Source organism: Miniopterus natalensis, chromosome 11, assembly GCF_054644295.1.
Source record: "Miniopterus natalensis isolate mMinNat1 chromosome 11, mMinNat1.hap1, whole genome shotgun sequence".
Taxonomy (NCBI): domain Eukaryota; kingdom Metazoa; phylum Chordata; class Mammalia; order Chiroptera; family Miniopteridae; genus Miniopterus; species Miniopterus natalensis.
In genome coordinates this window covers 66397105-66415282 of record NC_142091.1, presented here as the reverse complement: position 1 = coordinate 66415282, position 18178 = coordinate 66397105, and the positions used below count along the sequence as shown (strand labels likewise).

General features: G+C 48.8%; 1 protein-coding gene across 1 annotated transcript in view; it reads left to right on the top strand.

Moving 5' to 3' along the window:
• SYT13 (synaptotagmin 13) overlaps positions 1-17543 on the top strand; it is a 33523-nt gene extending 15980 nt beyond the window's left edge. Inside the window, exons 2-6 of the mRNA XM_087821829.1 lie at positions 4004-4229; positions 6685-6819; positions 8300-8601; positions 11865-11994; positions 13846-17543. Of these exons, the coding sequence (XP_087677955.1) occupies positions 4004-4229; positions 6685-6819; positions 8300-8601; positions 11865-11994; positions 13846-14150 (1098 nt within the window). The 3' untranslated portion in view covers positions 14151-17543. The remainder of the gene's footprint in view (positions 1-4003; positions 4230-6684; positions 6820-8299; positions 8602-11864; positions 11995-13845) is intronic.
• Positions 17544-18178: the final 635 nt, after the last annotated feature.

The following is an 18178-nucleotide window of genomic DNA, read 5'->3' as shown; positions in this document are numbered from 1 at the left end:
ACCACAAAGGGGAGTCTAGCAGGAGGTGAGTCCCCAGGGAAGGAAATTTGAGAAAGGACTGGGATACAGATTTATAATAAACAGAAGAGGAGGTGTTGGAGGGGATAACAAAAGATGATGCTGTGGCTAGGTTGCCATGGAAACACTGCTTGGAGCCTGGACCAGAAGATAAGCTGCTTCTTCAAAGTGAATTTCAACTTTGCAGCTTGAAATATGCTCTCCCCTGGGACCTGACCCTGTGGATTGGCAGATAAACAGCTAAGAAGTAGAGATCATGGTCCCAGCAGCTCCCCAGGAGCTGAAGATCTACCAGACAAATGTTTGTGGGGAACTGAGAGGACCTGACTGAGAGATGCGGAGGTTGTGCCTGTGAGCAGCTCACCATGCAAGAGGACATTTCTATATCTACCCCACCTGGACTTTTGGGGCCTTCCCCAAACCAGGCATTTCCATGTTAGTCTCAGGAAGCACCCACGTCATGGTCACGGCAGACTTCTTAGACATGCAGATTCCTCAGGCCCCACCTAAGACCTCTGAGTCAAATCCCTTGGGGGGCTGCTCTGGAATCTGAATATTACATTTCCCACATGAAACTTAGGACATAAAATGTGGGAACCAGCGCTTACAAGCCTGTTCCTCTGTCTGAAGGGCCTGTAGGGGCAGGGTAAGGGGTCGTGGCCCAGGCATTAGTTTAAGTGGCACAAAAACATGGATGAGCAGTAAAATATGACTAGAAATGTGAGGTGATGGGTTAAGGGGCTGGAGGCACAGCAGAGTGGGTCAACATAGGGCTCTGGAGTGAGTCAGCCTGGCTTTGAATCGAGCCTCTACTGCTCACAGGCTGGCCGTGGATCCTCATCTGTAAAATGGGACTGATCATAGTAGCACTTCCTAACAAGGTTATTACAAGGATTTGATGAGTTCATATCTGAACCCTGCAGGGCATAGGTGGGCAGAACCACAAGGCAGAAGAGGCCGGGACTCTGAGTTTGGAGAAAATCCAGCAGACTCTTTTCAGGCTGTGAGAAATCAGCTTTTATTGCATTCAGGCACTGAGGTTTGGGGGTTGTTTGTTACATAGCATTGGCCCTCCCTGACTGATACAAGGCTGTTAACAAGTGACCTGCTGGCTGTGAGGATTCAAGCAGTTGTTGGTGTGTGCGAGGGTGATCCACAGAGGGAAAGGGCAGAAGGGAATCAAGTCTTTGGGGTGGTTAAGAGCTCCTATGACTGCACCCCAAATTCTCTCCAGAAGAGTTAGCTATATTGTTGTAAGGAAAACTTGGACAGAGGGCTGTTCCCACTCAGACTCAGCTTCTAGGAGTTGGTCTTTCCCCGGAAGCAAATGACTGTTTCTCTCCATTAACTTCTAGCTTGACTTACAGCACATTGGCCAACACAGGGAGACAGTAGGGGAGAAGGGGATGAGCAGAGGGACTGTGGTGTCAGCCAGTGTCCTGTGAATATCCCAAGTCACAAAATAAACAAGGGAAACTTTTCATACTAAAACAATCATATGGAGTCAAATACAAAAAGTCTCATGAATTTTAAGACAGAACTGGAAATTTCAAGAAAGATTCCCAACTGCTCCAGAACACTTCCTGTTCCCTGGAGTGAGCATCCCCATTTTATACATGTAGAAACGGGGCACAGAGAGATTAATCAGAACCAAGATTAGGTAGCGAGTAATGGGACTCCAGCCAAGCTATCTTGTTTTACAGCTTACACACTGACCACCAGGCCATATTTCAAACTCTTGTACACATGTTAATATGTGTACTGACTAGTATTAGAGCCCAGAGTGACAGAGGCAGCAGGTGCCTCTTCCTGGCCCAGCTCCCCTCTGAGGGGCTTAGCCACAGTGGCCTGTGATTGGCATCGTTTAAATACTCTATGTCCATCTCTCCCATCTCTTTTTTTAAAGTTCAAGTATAAGCTCCAAAGCCATCTGTCCCCTTTTCGAGCTAAGCCTGCCTCCCCTTTCTGGGAGTTCCTGGGTGCTGTGATGCTTTAAGTTGGAGCCTCAGTGTGAAAACCCAAATCAATAAACAGTCCTTAGGTGAAAAAATTAATCATGTCACTAAAGGATTCGCCTAACATCTCGGGTAAAGTTAAGTGTTTGTTTACAGATCATTAATTACATAATTAATTTCTCTTTTCCCAACATCAGCCTCATAGGGGAAGACAGCATCTATCTTGTCACATCTGTGTTCCTAACATTTAGCAGAGGACCTGGCCTGTAGTAGGGCTCAATAAATATTTGTTCATTAAATGAAGGTTTGCCCTCCCCGACCCCATACCATTTGTCTTAGCCTGGATTACGGGAAAGCTGAGCCTGCCAGAGGCCTCTCTCCAGGGATGTGGGAGGGATGGGAGGAGGGGGACACGAATAAGGCCCAGGGCATGTTACTGAGCGGCCACCAGTTGGTGTCAAGGGCAACTGCTGGATCTCCAGGTGTCATCTTCCAAAGCCACTGAAGTCACTCTTGGGAGGGGTAGTGAGGAGGAAGGGAAGAGTTCAGTATTTGGCTTCCAGCTTGAAGTGGTCAAGCCCCACCCTTCAATGGAGTTTTAACTCTTAACACATCTGGGTGGCCCTGGAGTGGACACAGAGTCCCTGCATGCCTCACACCTCAGCAGCCACTGAGAAGCCCCAGGGTAGGGGCAGGGTGTGACAATGAGGCTGTGCCCTCTTAAAGCAAGTTGGAGTCCATGCAGAGCTGGCCACCGTGGCGGGGAGGAAGTGGTCCAAGGCCCCAGGGACACGTGAGACAAAGTGAATCCAAGGAGACACTGGAGGGTCTGATGCACTGTCCCAGGGTGTTGTCTCCCGTCTCTGTACCTGCAATGCCGAGCACAGCTGGACATTCCCTAATGGCTGAGTGCCTGGAGGCCTTCCCTGACCCATTCCGCATCTATGTGTCCAGGCCTCTTCCCTGGGTTCATGGGACATTTAGAGAATCCCCACCTCCCAAACCCTGCCACTGCTACATTGCTGTGTGAAGCTGGAGCACAGGTCCCTGCACTGGGGTCTGCTCCCCTGTCGGCTTCCTTCCTCCCAGGAGTTCTTACTTTCCACCCATAATCCTTCCCTAGGTGCCCTCCCTCAACTCCCAACCCTCTTTTCTGTTCCCTGGGCACTGAAGTTTAATCTATTTAAGTGGAAAACATAGATACGTTTGAATGATGTAGAAGAACCGGGTTTTGAAAGGCAATAAATAAAACTGTACAAGAGAACGAGGTCAGTAATCAGCTGCTGCTCTCACTGCTTGGAGAGGCTCGTGTAGCAGTCATCACACTGCTCTCAGCCTGGTCAAGGGCTATAAATCCCGCTCCGCCGAGGGCAGTCATTACTGCGGAGGACCTTGCCAAGGCAGGGCAGGGACAAGCAGCAAGTGAGGATGCCCTTGGCTGGATGCAGAGTGGGTTGGGGTTGAGGGGATGGTATCTGACCCCCAGGCAGAATTTCTCTACACCAGGGTCATGACCTCCTGCGTTGCTTGTTAAAAATGCAGTGCATCAGTTTGGGGTGCTCTTGGATGCAAGTTACAAAACCCCAATTCAAACCAGCTAAACCAAAGAGGCAAGTGGCACAGACAGCATCAGAGGGAGGGCCACCTGAGGCAGGACCAGATAACACCTGGGGACCCACCCGTAGGATGGATGGAGGAAGGGGTGGGTGGAGAAAGGGATGGATGGAGGGAGGGGTAGAGGGAGAGAGGGGCGGATGGAGGGAGGGGGCGGGCAGAGGGGGGGCGGGCAGAGAGAGGGATGGGTGAATAGGGCCAACATCTCAGCGGGCCGTGGCTGGATTCATAATGTTGTAGTTTCAGGTGACTTTAGAGATGATGTTTTGCCTTCCTAGGTCACACTCCTCAGAGCAGAAGGGACCCCAGCCCTCCCTCTGCCTCCCATGAAAAGTCAGGTCATTGCTCCTCCCTTCTGTGGGTGGAAACCAGGCAGGAGGTTCTCCAGAAGACTGACCAGAGTGCTTTGTTTGCAGTTCAACATTAAAAAGTCCACAGAGCCCGTCCAGCCCCGAGCCCTCCTCAAGTTCCCAGACATCTATGGACCCAGGCCAGCTGTGACGGCCCCAGAGGTCATCAACTACGCAGACTACACTCTGAGGACCACAGAGGAGCCTGCTGCGTCTGCCAGCCCTCAGGCCCCAAATGACAGCCGCCTCAAGAGGCAGGTCACAGAGGAGCTGTTCGTCCTTCCTCAGAATGGTAGGCTCTCCTGCCCCTCACTCATTCATGAGCTACATCGGGGTTGGTCAGTGTTTGTGTAGGTGCTGGGCATGGCCAGCTCAGAGTCAGTGACATTTGACACTGGACAAACAGGTGGGCACAGGGCCTCAGGATTATAGTCCTTTGTTCCTGCTGACATATTGCCACATTGCTTCTCCCCAGCTTTTCCCTGGGAAATGGAGACTCCCTTTCCATGTGTTCAGAGTCATGGGTTAAACTCTCTGCCCTTTTATGTACTTGTGTGGCCTCAGTCATGTTGCTAACTTCTTTGGGCCTCAGTTTCCTCATCTATAAATTGGGTTCATACTATTACCCACTTGGTAAAGTTGTAAAGTGTAAATAAAATAATGCATATAAAGTGCTTAGCTCAGGGCCTGGCACTAGGAGGTCATCAAAATATATTGTTATTATTGCTTCTATTCTGCTCATCAGCATCAACATCAAGAATGCATCTCCTTTAGGTGGACAGAGTTGTGCTGGGCACTGGGGCAGACATGCAAACAGAGATCATCTTTAACCCAAATAGCACACAAGCCTTTATAAGGAGGTGAAATCTACAGCTGGGAGAGTGGATTGTGTGGTTTGGGGTTCTGTTTTGTGTGGTTGGAGATGGAGACAGTGGAAGCAGAAGCAGCAGAACCAGCTTTGACATTGACCCCGCTCCTAACACATGTCCTGGCATGACTCCAGCCGTACCCACGCTGGCCAGTGAACAAGTGCCCCTCCAACCTGGCTCAGAGCCACAGTGATTAGCCTGGCATTTCTTCCAGAACAAATGCACGCAGTACCTACGGCATGAATGAATCCTGGTTGGCTTTAAGCCTCCAGATTTGCCAGTGAACATTTTAAATAGATTTAAAATACGCCTACTGAAGAGAGCTTAAGGTTGGATGGGAAACCACTTGCTTGAGGACCCTTGTGGGTGCTTTTCTTGGGAGCTCCAGGTTTCTCAAAGCTCAGATGAAGCCAGGATTAGACAGGTTGGCCACCAAGGAGAGCAGGAGAGCAAATCACAGCCTGGAACTCTGTAGGCTTCAGAACACATTAGATCATCTCTTTCTCCTGTTTCCTCATTCCTTCCCTTGTCCATAAGGCAGCAGCCGAGTTCTGATTCCACAGAAGTCTATGGAGAGTTGATTGGCTCGGCGAGCATGGACCAGAGGTGCGGCAGCGCAGGGGAGGAGGGGGCCAGATCCCGCAGACACTGCCCGTGACATGCTGGACGTGTCTACTCCCACTCAGGACGATCCTCATCAGCTCCTTGTAGAGTTCAAAGTCCCAATTTTGTTTTCAATTTTATTTTGTATTGTTTCAGGTGTACAGCTCAAAGTCCCAATTCTTGAAGCTGAATCCACTCCTGCTTCTCCATGTGGTACTGGCTTTGGTTTGGTTTTGATTTTGAAGGGTGAGGTGGTCTGAGGGCTGAGAGCTCTGGGTGCCCAACAAGCCCCTGCTGACCCTGACCTTGCTGTGGTTGTCCCTGTGGTGCCCTTGGAAGCCACACGGGTCCCGTGTGCATCTTGCTTTACACATCACTCTCATCCTGGCCAATCTGTCCCCTGGTGAGATGCCCAGGGGCATTTTTTACTACCTGCAGGGACCCAATAATGGGCCATTTTAGAAATTAAACACTCCTTTCTATATCTGCCCCCGAAAATTAAAATGTTTCAAATTCCAATTTGCTTAAAGTGGAGTCTGCTGCAGCTGCTAGATCCTTTCATTCTTATATTTGAATAATGAGAGTCGTCCAGATGTTTGTTCAAGGGAGGGGCAGAGTGAGAAGTAGTTCTGGTTTTAGGAACTTCTGAATTAAAGATCAGGTCACTCCTTCATTCAGCAAGCATTTATTGAACATGCACGAAAATCAACCCATCTTCCCTGACCTTGTCCCAGCACCTCCTCCTGACTCATTTCCTAACGGCATGAAATGCTGGGGAGCAGGGATTAGACTCTGTGGGAGGGTGGAGCTGGGCATGGGTTGGGGATGGTTTGCCTGAAACAGGGTGACCAGAACCACACAGGCTATGACAGTTTTTCTTACTGTAAGCTCTCCGTGGCCAGGCCTTGGGCTAAGTACTTTCCCCACTTTATTTTATTTAATACTCACAGTAACACTAGGAAGAAGGAGCTGTGATCATTCCCATTGTAAAGATGAGGAAACTGAGGTTTGAAGAAATCGGGTAACTTGTTCAAGGTCACATAACTGTTACATACCAGCTTGTGTCTTACACCAAAGCCCATGTCTTGACCACCGGGCTGTGATTGACTCCTGAAATGCAAGGCCCAGGAGCGCAGGTGCTGCCACCATGATTTTGCACCTGCCTCGGGAGCTTTGGGTTCAGGTTGGTGGCACAGGTGGCAGAGCTGGGAAAGGTGTGATCCAGAAAACAGGACTCCAGCATGGGTGGCAGGAACGCCTTTACCTTCTTAACAGGTGTGGTGGAGGATGTCTGTGTCATGGAGACCTGGAACCCAGAGAAGGCTGCCAGCTGGAACCAAGCCCCCAAGCTCCACTACTGCCTGCAGTATGACCAGCAGAAGGCGGAGCTGTTTGTGACTCACCTGGAAGGTAAGCTCTCAGTTGACTCTCAGGGATTTCTGTGTGTCTGTCTGCCACAGAGGAGCTGTGCAGGAGGGACGGGAGCACCCATAGCTGGGGACTGGTGCTAGATGAGCACTCTGTAGCAAATAGCCCTGAAACATGTGATGCTCAGACATATAGGGGTTTTTTTCTCTCTCATATAACAATCCTTGGTGGGCGGATATCTTTCCTCCAAATGGTGACTCAGGGACCAGGCTCCTTCCATCTGTGGCTCCATAATCCTCTTGGGCCTCTTTGTCACCTGTTTCCAGCAGGTGGAAGGAGGGGGAGGACAGGGAGAGGGCACAACCATTCCTTAAAAACTACCTGCACTTGATATGCATCACTCCTGCTCACATCTCATTGGCTAGAACTCAGTCACATGGCCACTGACTGCAAAGGAGGCTGGGAAATGTGGTCCAGCAGGTGCCCAGCTAGAAGAGGAAATGGGGTTTTGATGAACAGCTAGCCATCTCTGCCATGGGTGCATTTGACATTGGACACAGAGTGCGTTCTGAATAGTCAGCATTCCTAGGACCAGGTGGTCTTCCCGAGGGGTCAGGCTGTCCCTGGTCTCTCTGCCCTGACAATTCACATTACCATCAGCAAACAAAGGGAGGACTTTGTGAAGGAATCAGGGCTAACAATGGGCTACTCCATGGCTCCTGGAAGCTGGGGCAGGATAAATTGGACTTTTGTATTTTATTTAATTTTTTTGAGGGAGTGTCTCTCCTTTTTATTTTTAAAAGACTTTTTAGCATTTTTATATACTTTATTATATTTGGTCTTCACAGTGGTCCCATTTTGCAGATTAGGAAACTGAGATCTAGCAACATCAGGTCTCTAAGATCACTCCAACAATTGGTGTCAGAGCCAGGACTGCACCCAATTTCCTTGAAGCTCATGGAGAGTTCTTTCTGTCAGGACACATGGCCTCGATTCTCCTCTTCCTGGGGAGCATCAGCTGCCATGTCTCACGTTATCATTTAGGAACCAGTCCTAAAAGCACCACAAGTGCAGATGTCCTCATTGTGAAGCATTGAAAGCACCAAGGTTCAGAATATGAAACAACATTCAGGATTTAGATCACAGGTGGTGATGTGGTTAACGTGAAAAGCACAGAACAAACCATTACTGTGTCAGTAGCAACACCAACAAGTCATCAGCAGTTCCTGGGCTCAGGCACCTTGGAGAATCTCAGAGTTGTGAGGTGGGAGGGGCTCTGGGAAACACCAAGCCTTGTCCCTGTTCTCCGAGGAAGACTAGCACATGCTGACATTGGCCCCCTCACGTGAGAGAGCCAGCTCTCAATGTCTTTCTGAAAGGTGATTCTACAACACCAAGGGGTCAGCCTTGGGCTTTCTCCACACACCCGAGGTCATGACCTTTAAGCCAGATTCTGCTACTCAAAGCAGGGCTTCTCTCCTACCTCGGTTCCATGTATGTGTTGCTTTGTCCTTGGCTGCAGCTGTGACCAGTGACCATGACGGAGGCTGTGACTGCTATGTCCAAGGCAGCGTGACCAACAAGACAGGCTCTGTGGAGGCTCAAACGGCCCTAAAGAAGCGGGAGCTGCGTATCACCTGGGAGGAAGGCCTGGTGCTCCCCCTGGCAGAGGAGGAGCTCCCCACCGCGACCCTGACACTGACCCTGAGGACCTGTGACCGCTTCTCTCGCCACAGTGTGGCCGGGGAGCTTCGCCTGGGCCTGGATGGGGTGTCCGTACCTCTGGGGGCTGCCCAGTGGGGGGAGCTGAAGACTTCAGTTAAGGTGGGGTTATCTCTCCCCAGGACAGCTCAAACCTGTTAGTGGAGCATGGATGGCAGATCTGGGCCAGTGCTCATGGAATAGCTTTAGGGAACTTCCCAGCTCAGGTGTGTGTGTGTGCACGTGCGTGCGTGCGTGCGTGTGTGTGTAAGGAAGCCTGGAGTCTTGAACAGGGTGGAGGGCTGGAGCAGACCCACAGCCCTGGTTTTGGGATTCCTGGGGTCTAGCTTTGCTTCTAGCCTGCCATCATGTTATGAATGTATTGACTCTGGTGCTGGCAGTATTACCCTCATTTAAATTCATTTCTAATTCCTATGCTCCTACTATGTGCCAGGCACTGCAGAGGAGATGAGTCCCAGGTGCTGCTGTGACTCCCCATTTACAGACAAGGGGACTGAGACTTGGAGTAGTTCAATGGCCCATGCAGGGTCGCCATCTGGGACATGGCAAGCTCTGCCTTGAGGCCAGGCAGTCTGGCTGTAAATCTCAGGCTGTCCCCTCGCCCCCATGCCATGGAAGCGCCTGACTGTGAGGCACTAGCAGCAGGCGCCTTTCCCGATGGACACTGCAGGAGCGGGGAGTATGCTTTCACTCCCACCTGCTCCCCTTTTTGCTGTCATTTCGTTCTTGCCTTATTTTTCTCTTTTTCCAAGACTCAGAAAATCGATTAAACATTGACAGCTGCGCTCGGCTGGAAGTAGGCTGTTCCGAAGCACACTCTCTAATCAGTGCAAGGTTGGGGATTTGTGTGAAGTCCTAGCTGGGGGCCCCCTGGAAGAAGACTCCAATGCTTTGATCTGTTCATCCCGGAAAACAGCTTTTTCCAGAGATGGAGGGGTGCCCCAAGGGCTCTGGAGACTTTGGTGCCACCCCAAAAGGGCTGAGCTCTAGCCTATATAGGCAGAAGTCTCAGGCCCCAAAGCTGCTTCTGCCCTCCCCCTTGGAAGAGTAAAAATCATTCATTCCACAAATACCTTGCCGGATTTCTGCCATGTGCCAGGCACCATTCCAGGAGCTAGGGACACAGAATTAGTTGGACAAAGCCCTGCCTTTATGGCTCATCCACTCTCATAATCATCACACACGTTGTAGCTGTCACTGTTACACAGATATACTCTCACAGGACCACTGACCTGTTTCCCACAGACGTGAGCAATCTCAGAGGGCAGCCTGGAGTCAGAGGTAGGAGGTGGCACTCAGTGTATGTGGCAGGAGAGAGCTCCTGTCCCACCATGGGAGCAGGTGGGTGAAGCCTTCAGTCTCTGCAGCCCAGAATGACTTAACAAAGGTGCCAGCGGTGCCCCACTTCTCACCAAAAGACACTCAGCCAAAAGTGGTGTGAGTCACTGGGGACCATATAGCGACCCACCCCAAGGGCAGCTTGAATGATGATTCATTGGGCACTCAAGAAGTTGGGGGGGGGGGTAGGCAAAACCAGGGAGAGGGTGGAGAAAGAACAAGGGTTACGGGCAAACCTCAGTTTACTGAGGCTTCGCTTTATTGTACTCCACAGATGTTGCATTTTTTACAAATTGGAGGCAAGGCCCTCCACCTGCAAAAAGATTACAGCTCGCTTTATTGCAATGCTCTGGAACCGAACCTGCAGTATCTCCCGTGTGTGCCTCCGTTTCTGTCAGCAGGCACTTAAAGCAGCAGAGCCGAGGGGCGGATGCTGGAGAGCAATGGGCTTAGGACATGGGCTTTGCTCTCAGATCAGACCCCCTGTTCAAGGCTCAGCTTTGCTATTTGCCAGCTACATGACCTCAAGCAGTGACGTGCCCTTTCTGAGCATCAGGGTCTTATGCTTAAAATGGGAGCAAAATCAGTATTGCTCTTAGTGTTGTTTCCAAGATTAAGTGGGATGTCTCACCCTTATATCTCACAAATATTTATTGTGTGTCAACTGAGTGCTGGGAGCTGGGGATGGCTTTGTGGAGCTAACAGCCTAGTGCGATAGCTCATGCAGTTACACCCGGCATGTAGTAAGTGTTTAATGTTAGCTGCTATTATTCATGCCAGTGCCAAAGGTCCTGGCAGCTCCCAATTCATTTCATCATCTGACTGGTCACTTATGGCTAGTTGAATTGTCAGGGTCACATCAAAGACATTTTTCCTGGGTGGAAGGCACAACTCAGGCAGAGGGCTAGCTGATTCCTCCATCCAGCCTCACTCTTGAAGCCCAGACTGGCTCCCATTCATCCAGAAACAGTGTACCCACTTAATCTCAAGAGGTACTGATCGGCCTTCCTTAATAACCAATGGTGATAAAGTAAATAGTTCCGCAGTTCTTAGTGTCCTACACTGTTCTAAGCCATTAAATATCAGCTCAACTTCTACAACCCCGTTGGTTGATGTTATTATTCCCATTTTACAGATGAGGAAAGGGAGGTTATAGCTAGTAAATGGGAGGATTGGAACTCAGACCTAGATAGTCTGGTTCTAGAGTCTATGGTCTTAGCACTACCTTTGGACTGTGACAGGCACCTCCTGTAGGGGCTCTTTTGGTCACTTTCGTCCCCTCAATGGATTTGTTAAAATTCCTAACAAATTCTTGTAGGACTTTCAGTGGAGGCACTCTGTAAAGCTGCAGATAGGGATGGACATTTTGGATGCTTTCGGAGGCCTCTGCACCTCCTGTCAAGTGCAGTTATTGCTGGCCGTCTCGTGTGTATTACCTGACATCGTATGCCTGGCTTTTTGTTGACATGGTTGGCCATTCTGTTGACTAAGCAGGGCCCTGCTCAGCATTAGTACATGGCATTATTGACTCTCTCAGCTCTGGAGGGGCTGGAAGGAATTATCTTTTCAAACAGAGAAATGAATCACAACTCCCCACTGCCCCAGGAACCTGATGGGTCAATGCGGTGGTTCTCCAACTGTGTTCCCTAGAACCCTAGCATTCTGTAAAGATGTCCTGGGAGCTTGGGCAGGGGCAGGTGAAGGGTGAGAGGGAATCCTGGCCCTCTGCCCCTGCTCCTCCTGAGTGGCATTTCTTTGATCTGTTTTATATGTTCTGTTTAAATATAAGGTATTTGGAAAATCACATTTTTGTGGCAAATGAAACAAACTCTTATTGAAACAGATGCCACATATAATCCTTCTCTGCACCCCTCCCTTTTGCAGGGGTGGAGAAACCAGTGCTGATGAGTAAATGGTTTCTAGGATGCCTGTTGGATACAAATAGTGAGACCCTAGCCTTAGCTTTAGTTGATGGGTCAGAAGCCACCCCTAACAAGCCATCTCTGACACTCTCTCTTCTGTTTCAGGAGCCTTCAGCAGGAACTGGAGAGGTCCTTCTCTCCATCAGCTACCTCCCGGCTGCCAACCGCCTCCTGGTGGTGCTGATTAAGGCCAAGAACCTCCACTCCAACCAGCCCAAGGAGCTCCTGGGGAAAGGTGAGTGAGGGGTGAGAGGAGAGAACCAGGACCCCTCTGGCCTCTGGGGATGTGTGTAGAGGGAGGTCTCACCTGGAAGACAATGGGGACAGGTGAGCAGGGAGGTGGGATATGAGTACATTTGTGGAGTCAGCCTTAGCTGTGTCCCTCATCCCAAGCTCACAAATTAATTTTTAAAGGACACACTCACTTCTTTAAGTTCATATCCATTTACTTCTTGGCCAATCCCATCCATAAAGGCTCAGATATGAGCTCATGCCTACCCGGGACTCCCAACCTTGGTGATCCACCGTGAGAAGAACCAGTCTCCCCCCTGGGTTACAGGAAGCCAGTGGTCAGGCTGTAGCCGTGGAGTGGAGTGTCTGGGCTATAAAGGGAACTTGGCCCAGACCTTGTCACCCAGAGCTAGCTGGGCCCACCTCCCGGGCAAGTGTCGAGCAACCTAGGTTCCCTTCTCCTGTCTCAGCCAGCCAGCCATCCCTGTGCTTCTCACCCGTAGCCCGTATCCTCTTCTCAGCCTTTGCCAGCAGGCCACCCCCATACCAGCTGAGTGTGGGTGATGGCAGAAGGTATGTGGGTTCCTGGGCTGAGGTGGCCTAAAGCTTAGGGCATCTGTGCCCCATATACCCAAATAAACATCCCTTCAATATTCTGGAAACCTTGGTTTCTCCTTTTGGATATCGCACCCCAGGCCCTAGTCCAGGGGCCAAGTAGGTTCTCTTGTCAGAGCAGGAAAGCATCACTGGTTACCATATGGTACCTTGTGCAGCATATAAATAAATAGATATTTATAGCAGGGTACAAGAAAAGAATTGCCACTGCGTTCAGAATCTCTGAGCAGAAGCTCTTGGGTGAATGAATCCGAAGCGTTGACCTTGCTCACTGATTCCTGAGCCAAAGGTCGGAATTCGGTGCGCTTTGCTCAGTATCCCTTCCAGACAGTTTTCTGCCTCGGTTCTTTTTTATAGCGTCTGTCAGGACAATGACAGCACACTTTGTCTCTCAAATATCCGCTGAAATAACAAACTAACCACCAGGGGGTGGTGATAACAATAAATGCAGAGGAACAAATATCCTCACATTTGCAATGGGAACCTTGACTAATGAAAGCTTAACGTGAAAGCTCAGCTGGTGGCCTGTTTCCCTGGGGGCGGGGAGGGCGGATTTCCTAGGGGGTGGCTCTATTGGTGCAGTGCCCCTGGGGCCAAGCCAGCCTCCCTTCACCCTCCACATGCAGTTTGGGTCCTCAAGTAAAACTTAGGAAAGAACAGAGCACAAGAACTCATCCGAGCAGCAGGTGACCTACTAGCTCCTAATAGACAAAAATACTTGGATAGAGAACCAAGGGCATGAGGACACCGGGTGGTTTAGTTTTTTTGGACTGAATTTAAAATCAAACTGCAGGATGTCTGAGCCATTGTCTGGGCCTGGCTTGATGTGGGACATACAGGCACTTGGGAAGGCTTATGGCAAAGGGTGGCTCCCTGGCTGTCCTCTATGGTGACACAATCATGGGCCCCCCAATGACCAGCCTTACATATTATGCCACTGTCTGCTTTCCATACTTGAGTATACATTCTGTAAGGCAGGAACATTTGCTATATCCCCATGTCTAGACCAGTGTCTGCCATATGGTGGGCATTTAGTAATTGTTGAATTAATACCCGACCCATGGCTGGGGCTGGGGTGGGGGGGTTGCATAGAGAGGGAGTCTCAATGCAGATCTTGAGCCAGAGACTCTTTCTCCTTTCTCTCCATCCCTAAGACAGAGCATTACCCTGGGCCTCGCCACATCCCCGAATCTCACTCTTGAGATTCTCCCTGACTCTTTCCCCCTCTGTCCCTCCCCAGATGTCTCTGTCAAGGTGACCTTAAAGCACCAGGCTCGGAAGCTGAAGAAGAAGCAGACGAAACGAGCCAAGCACAAGATCAACCCCGTGTGGAATGAGATGATCATGTTCGAGCTGCCCGACGACCTGCTGCAGGCCTCGAGCGTGGAGCTGGAGGTGCTGGGCCAGGAGGAGGAGGGGCAGAGCTGCGCGCTGGGCCGCTGTAGCCTGGGCTTGCACGCCGTGGGCTCGGAGCGCAGCCACTGGGAGGAGATGCTCAAAAACCCGCGCCGGCAGATCGCCATGTGGCACCAGCTACACCTGTAGCTGCCTTCCTGGGCCACCTCCCTTCTCCTGCACAGCCCTGCCCCTTCGGTCCCAGCTGTCCTCTGCCACCTCCTCTTTGTGCCACGTCCTCATTATGACAGGCGTGTTTGCAAAGACCAAGACCCTATTTCCTTGTCATCACACCACCGTTTCTAAACAGTGAGCAGGGCAGGGCAGGGCAGCGTGTGGACATCTGGGTCACACTGAGGAATGCGTTTTGCTCATCTGTGTCATTGATGAGGCACTTGTCAGTTTCAGCCCATGTGTAGGATTTGCGGGTGGGGGCGCCAGTCCAGATGCAGAGAAAGCTGAATTGGGGGAATAATGGATACAAAGAATTTGGTTTTTTAAAAATGAGCATTTTAAAAATGATGAAGAAAATAAAAGTATCCTGGATCAACTCATAGAATTAGAGATTGTCAGGGTGGGGTGAAATCTCAGGCAGCATGAAGTCACACTCCCAACCCAAGCAGCTCTCAAACCTTAGTGTGTGGAGAAATCACCAGCAGACTCCCGGGCCCACCTGTAGACTTTCCAAACCAGTGTTCCTGGCAGATCTCAGGAGCCTTCCTTTTCAGCAAGCACTCAGCGGCTTGGTTGCAGAGGTTGGAGCACTGGGCTTGGAGAAATCCCTTCTGCAACATTCCAGACAAGTTTTCACAGTCCTTAACACCCTGGGGCAGCCGGTTCCAATGCGGGATATCTCAACCATCAGTGTGAAATTTGGAAGACTCTGGGTACTTCATTTAATTATTCTGATTCTTCATATTTTCTTTTGTACTTTTCAGATCCTGCTCTTGGATTGCATTTGTACTTTTTATTGATTAACTTTATTGTTTTATCTCAGAATCAGTTTATATTATATTTGAGGGGGGCCTTCCTTGGCAGAGTACAGGTGGGATCCCCCTATTAGTCATCAGGTCCTCGTTGTCACATCCACCAGCATCACCAAAGTGACCCTCTGAGACAGACCTACCCCTCCTGGCGGTCCAGCCACTTCAGGAAGAATCCCACACTTGGGGCTCATGTTAATTTAGTTCACTACATCTGGCTCCGGGGAGGCGGGGAAGGAAGATAACTCTGAATAGGAAACAAAGACTTTTACAAATGTGCCTCCAGCTTTAGTTTGCAGGACTGATCCCTTTAAAATAAGTAAATAACCAGCAGCCAGGTTTCAGATTCCTACCTTATTATTTCAAAGAGCTGTCCGGTAATTAAATGATGAGCCTTGTGGAGTGGATATGTTTGCCTGTGAGCCAAGACTCCTGGATTCTGTTGTTGGCCATCTGATACGCAGCACTGAGGACACGGCAGCTCTATTGGTGAGAACGATGTGATTGATAGATGAAAGTGTGCTCAAAGCTGCACGTGCTCCCCAGCTAAAAACGAACTCTGGGGCCACCAGCAGATCATCTTTAAGCTTTAAGTTGGCAGCTGACAATGCCTGGAGAGAGCCAATTCCATTGTAAGCATTTCCAGTACCCTGAATTCTGCGTTTGGACGCCTTAGTACTGACATCCAAACTCTGGGTCTTCAGATGTCATCCTGGTCCTGATCTAAAAGAGAATTCCTAGATCCAGGAACCCCTAGGGTCAGGGCTATCCTTCAACCTCAATAAGTCAAGTCATTCTTGGTCTCCCCCTGAAACTCTGAGCAGGGACCTATCCCCCTTCGTTATCATTTTTCCTTTCTGTACAGAAGTAGAAAAGCATTAGAAACAACTTCTATCCACCGTCTAAAGAAACAGAAAAAATATCAAATCCTTGTTTAAAAGGGAAATCTTTCAGATTGGAAATCTTGATCACTGAGGTTGACCACCTCCTACCAATTTTTTTTTAGGCAACACATTTGTGAGTGATTTCCTATACATGTTTTTAGACCCTGACCCCCCCCCCTCCCCCCCGCCTCCAGTCACTCTGGTTTCCCTTATTTGGTTGGCATGGCTAAAATAGAACAAAACATTCCCTATGTAAGCTGACCAGTACTCTCTTCTTGGTAATATCTGCTACTTCGGTCTAGAAAAGTCTGGATTCTAGGCTTAGAATTAGCAAACATGGTTCTATTTCTTTATAAATCTATATACCTGCCTTGTAGTCACACCAAAGGATGCTTGAGGTGGGTTGGGTAGGGTCTCTGATCCTAAAAATAGCACCTCTACCCATGGTCATTCCACCATGAGGCATTCATTTCTTTGGATCCCAGAGGTTTAGTTTTCCAGAATCTATAAACTAGGTTGCCCCTGATAAGAGTCAAATGCCACCACAGAACATCTTAGGTATCAGCTGTCATCTCTCTTACCAGGCATGTACAAAAATAAGAGGATTTCCAGGGAGCTTTTTCTGTTGTGTTCACTGGTGTGTTCTGACACCTAGGATAAAGCTGGCTCATGGGCCTGCAGAAAAGTATTTGTTGAATGAATTAATGAGTAAAGGATAGATAGGGGAGTAGAGAGAAAAGGACACTGCAAATGGCATAAAAATCAGAGTCCCAGGTCGTTTCTCAATGGTAAAGGCATCAGAAATCTCAGTTGGCCTAGAAATTCATGGCATCGATTATTACCATTCACCTAATGACAATTCATAGCTCTCTGTGTAAATGTCATTAATGATAGAAGAGAATATAATCACTGTGCTTTTCTGCCCAAATTTGGTCTTGGTGAATTTTATATTAGTCAGAGGTATCAGACTGCCAGATCCAAAACTTCAGTGCTTACCTTGTACCAGATACATCTGCAGTTTACTACCCACCAAATAAGAGTAATTGGGTCTGTGTGAGCACATCTGATTTTTTTCGAAAGGAACACCTTGTACTTTGCCAGGGAGTGTTTTCTAAGAGGGGCATGAAGCAGAGGTGAAAATAAAGTAAGAAACCATCTCAGACTGGGCTGTTTCCCACAAGGAGATCTGGTTCTTTCATAGATACAGCAATGGGGATAAAGAATTGGGAGTCCACTCTCATTAATCTGTGACTCCACTTCTTAAATCAATATCTATTTGTTGAGTGCCGATTGATCAAGACCTTGCACATGTCTGTTCATTTCAATCTGACATGACTCTTGGTGGAGGTTGAGTGAAAAATCACCCCAAATGACACCATGTAAAGAGCAGGATGGGAGATCAGTTCTTTATGAGTCATTCCTTTGGGATACAAAGAGTCCTGGGTGGCAGGTGGCTAGTGCCTAAGCCAAATTGAGGTGAGGACCACAAAACACAGAAATCTAGCCCTTGTGATTTGTTTCTGCCGCTGTGTTTCCTGTTGTCAATGCTAAGTGTGTATTTGTTTGTAATTATGAACTGAAGCACAAAAACACGCATGAGGCATTGTAGTCATATGTCTGATGTCACACTTTGGAGCAAAAACCTTTCAGTGGTAAATAAATAATTTCCAATTGGGTTAGCTGCCTGGTGTTTTCGTCTTTTCACTCAATATTTTAGACATATAAAATGCAGAAACGATAATTTTTTAAAAAAAAACACGTTTTTACTTTTTAAAATATATATATATTGACTTCAGAGAGAGGAAGGGAGAGAGAAAGAGAGAAACATCAATGATGAGAGAGTCATTGATCGGCTGCCTCCTGCGTGCCCCCCACTGGGGATCGAGCCCACAACTGGGGCATGTTCCCTGACCGGGAATCGAACTGAGATCTTCCTGGATCCTTGGTTGATGCTCAACCGCTGAGCCACGCCCGGCCAGGCCAGAAACAATAATTTGATAAACACTCATAAACCACTGCTAAGCTTTATAAAACTTGACAAGTACAATAGAAACTTTCTCAGTTCTTTACTGAGGAGACTACCACCTGAATTTGAGATTTCTCACCCCAAGCATTTCTTTATCCCTTCACTGCATGTACATGCAAACCCTGAACATCATAGAATATTTGTGTGTTTTAAAACTTCATTTAAATTTTATTGCACTACTTTGCTCCCCATTAAAATTTTGAGCTTTATCCATGCAGACATATGTAGCTCTAGTTCATTTCATTTTTGTTGCTGTATAATATTCCATTGTATGGATATACAACA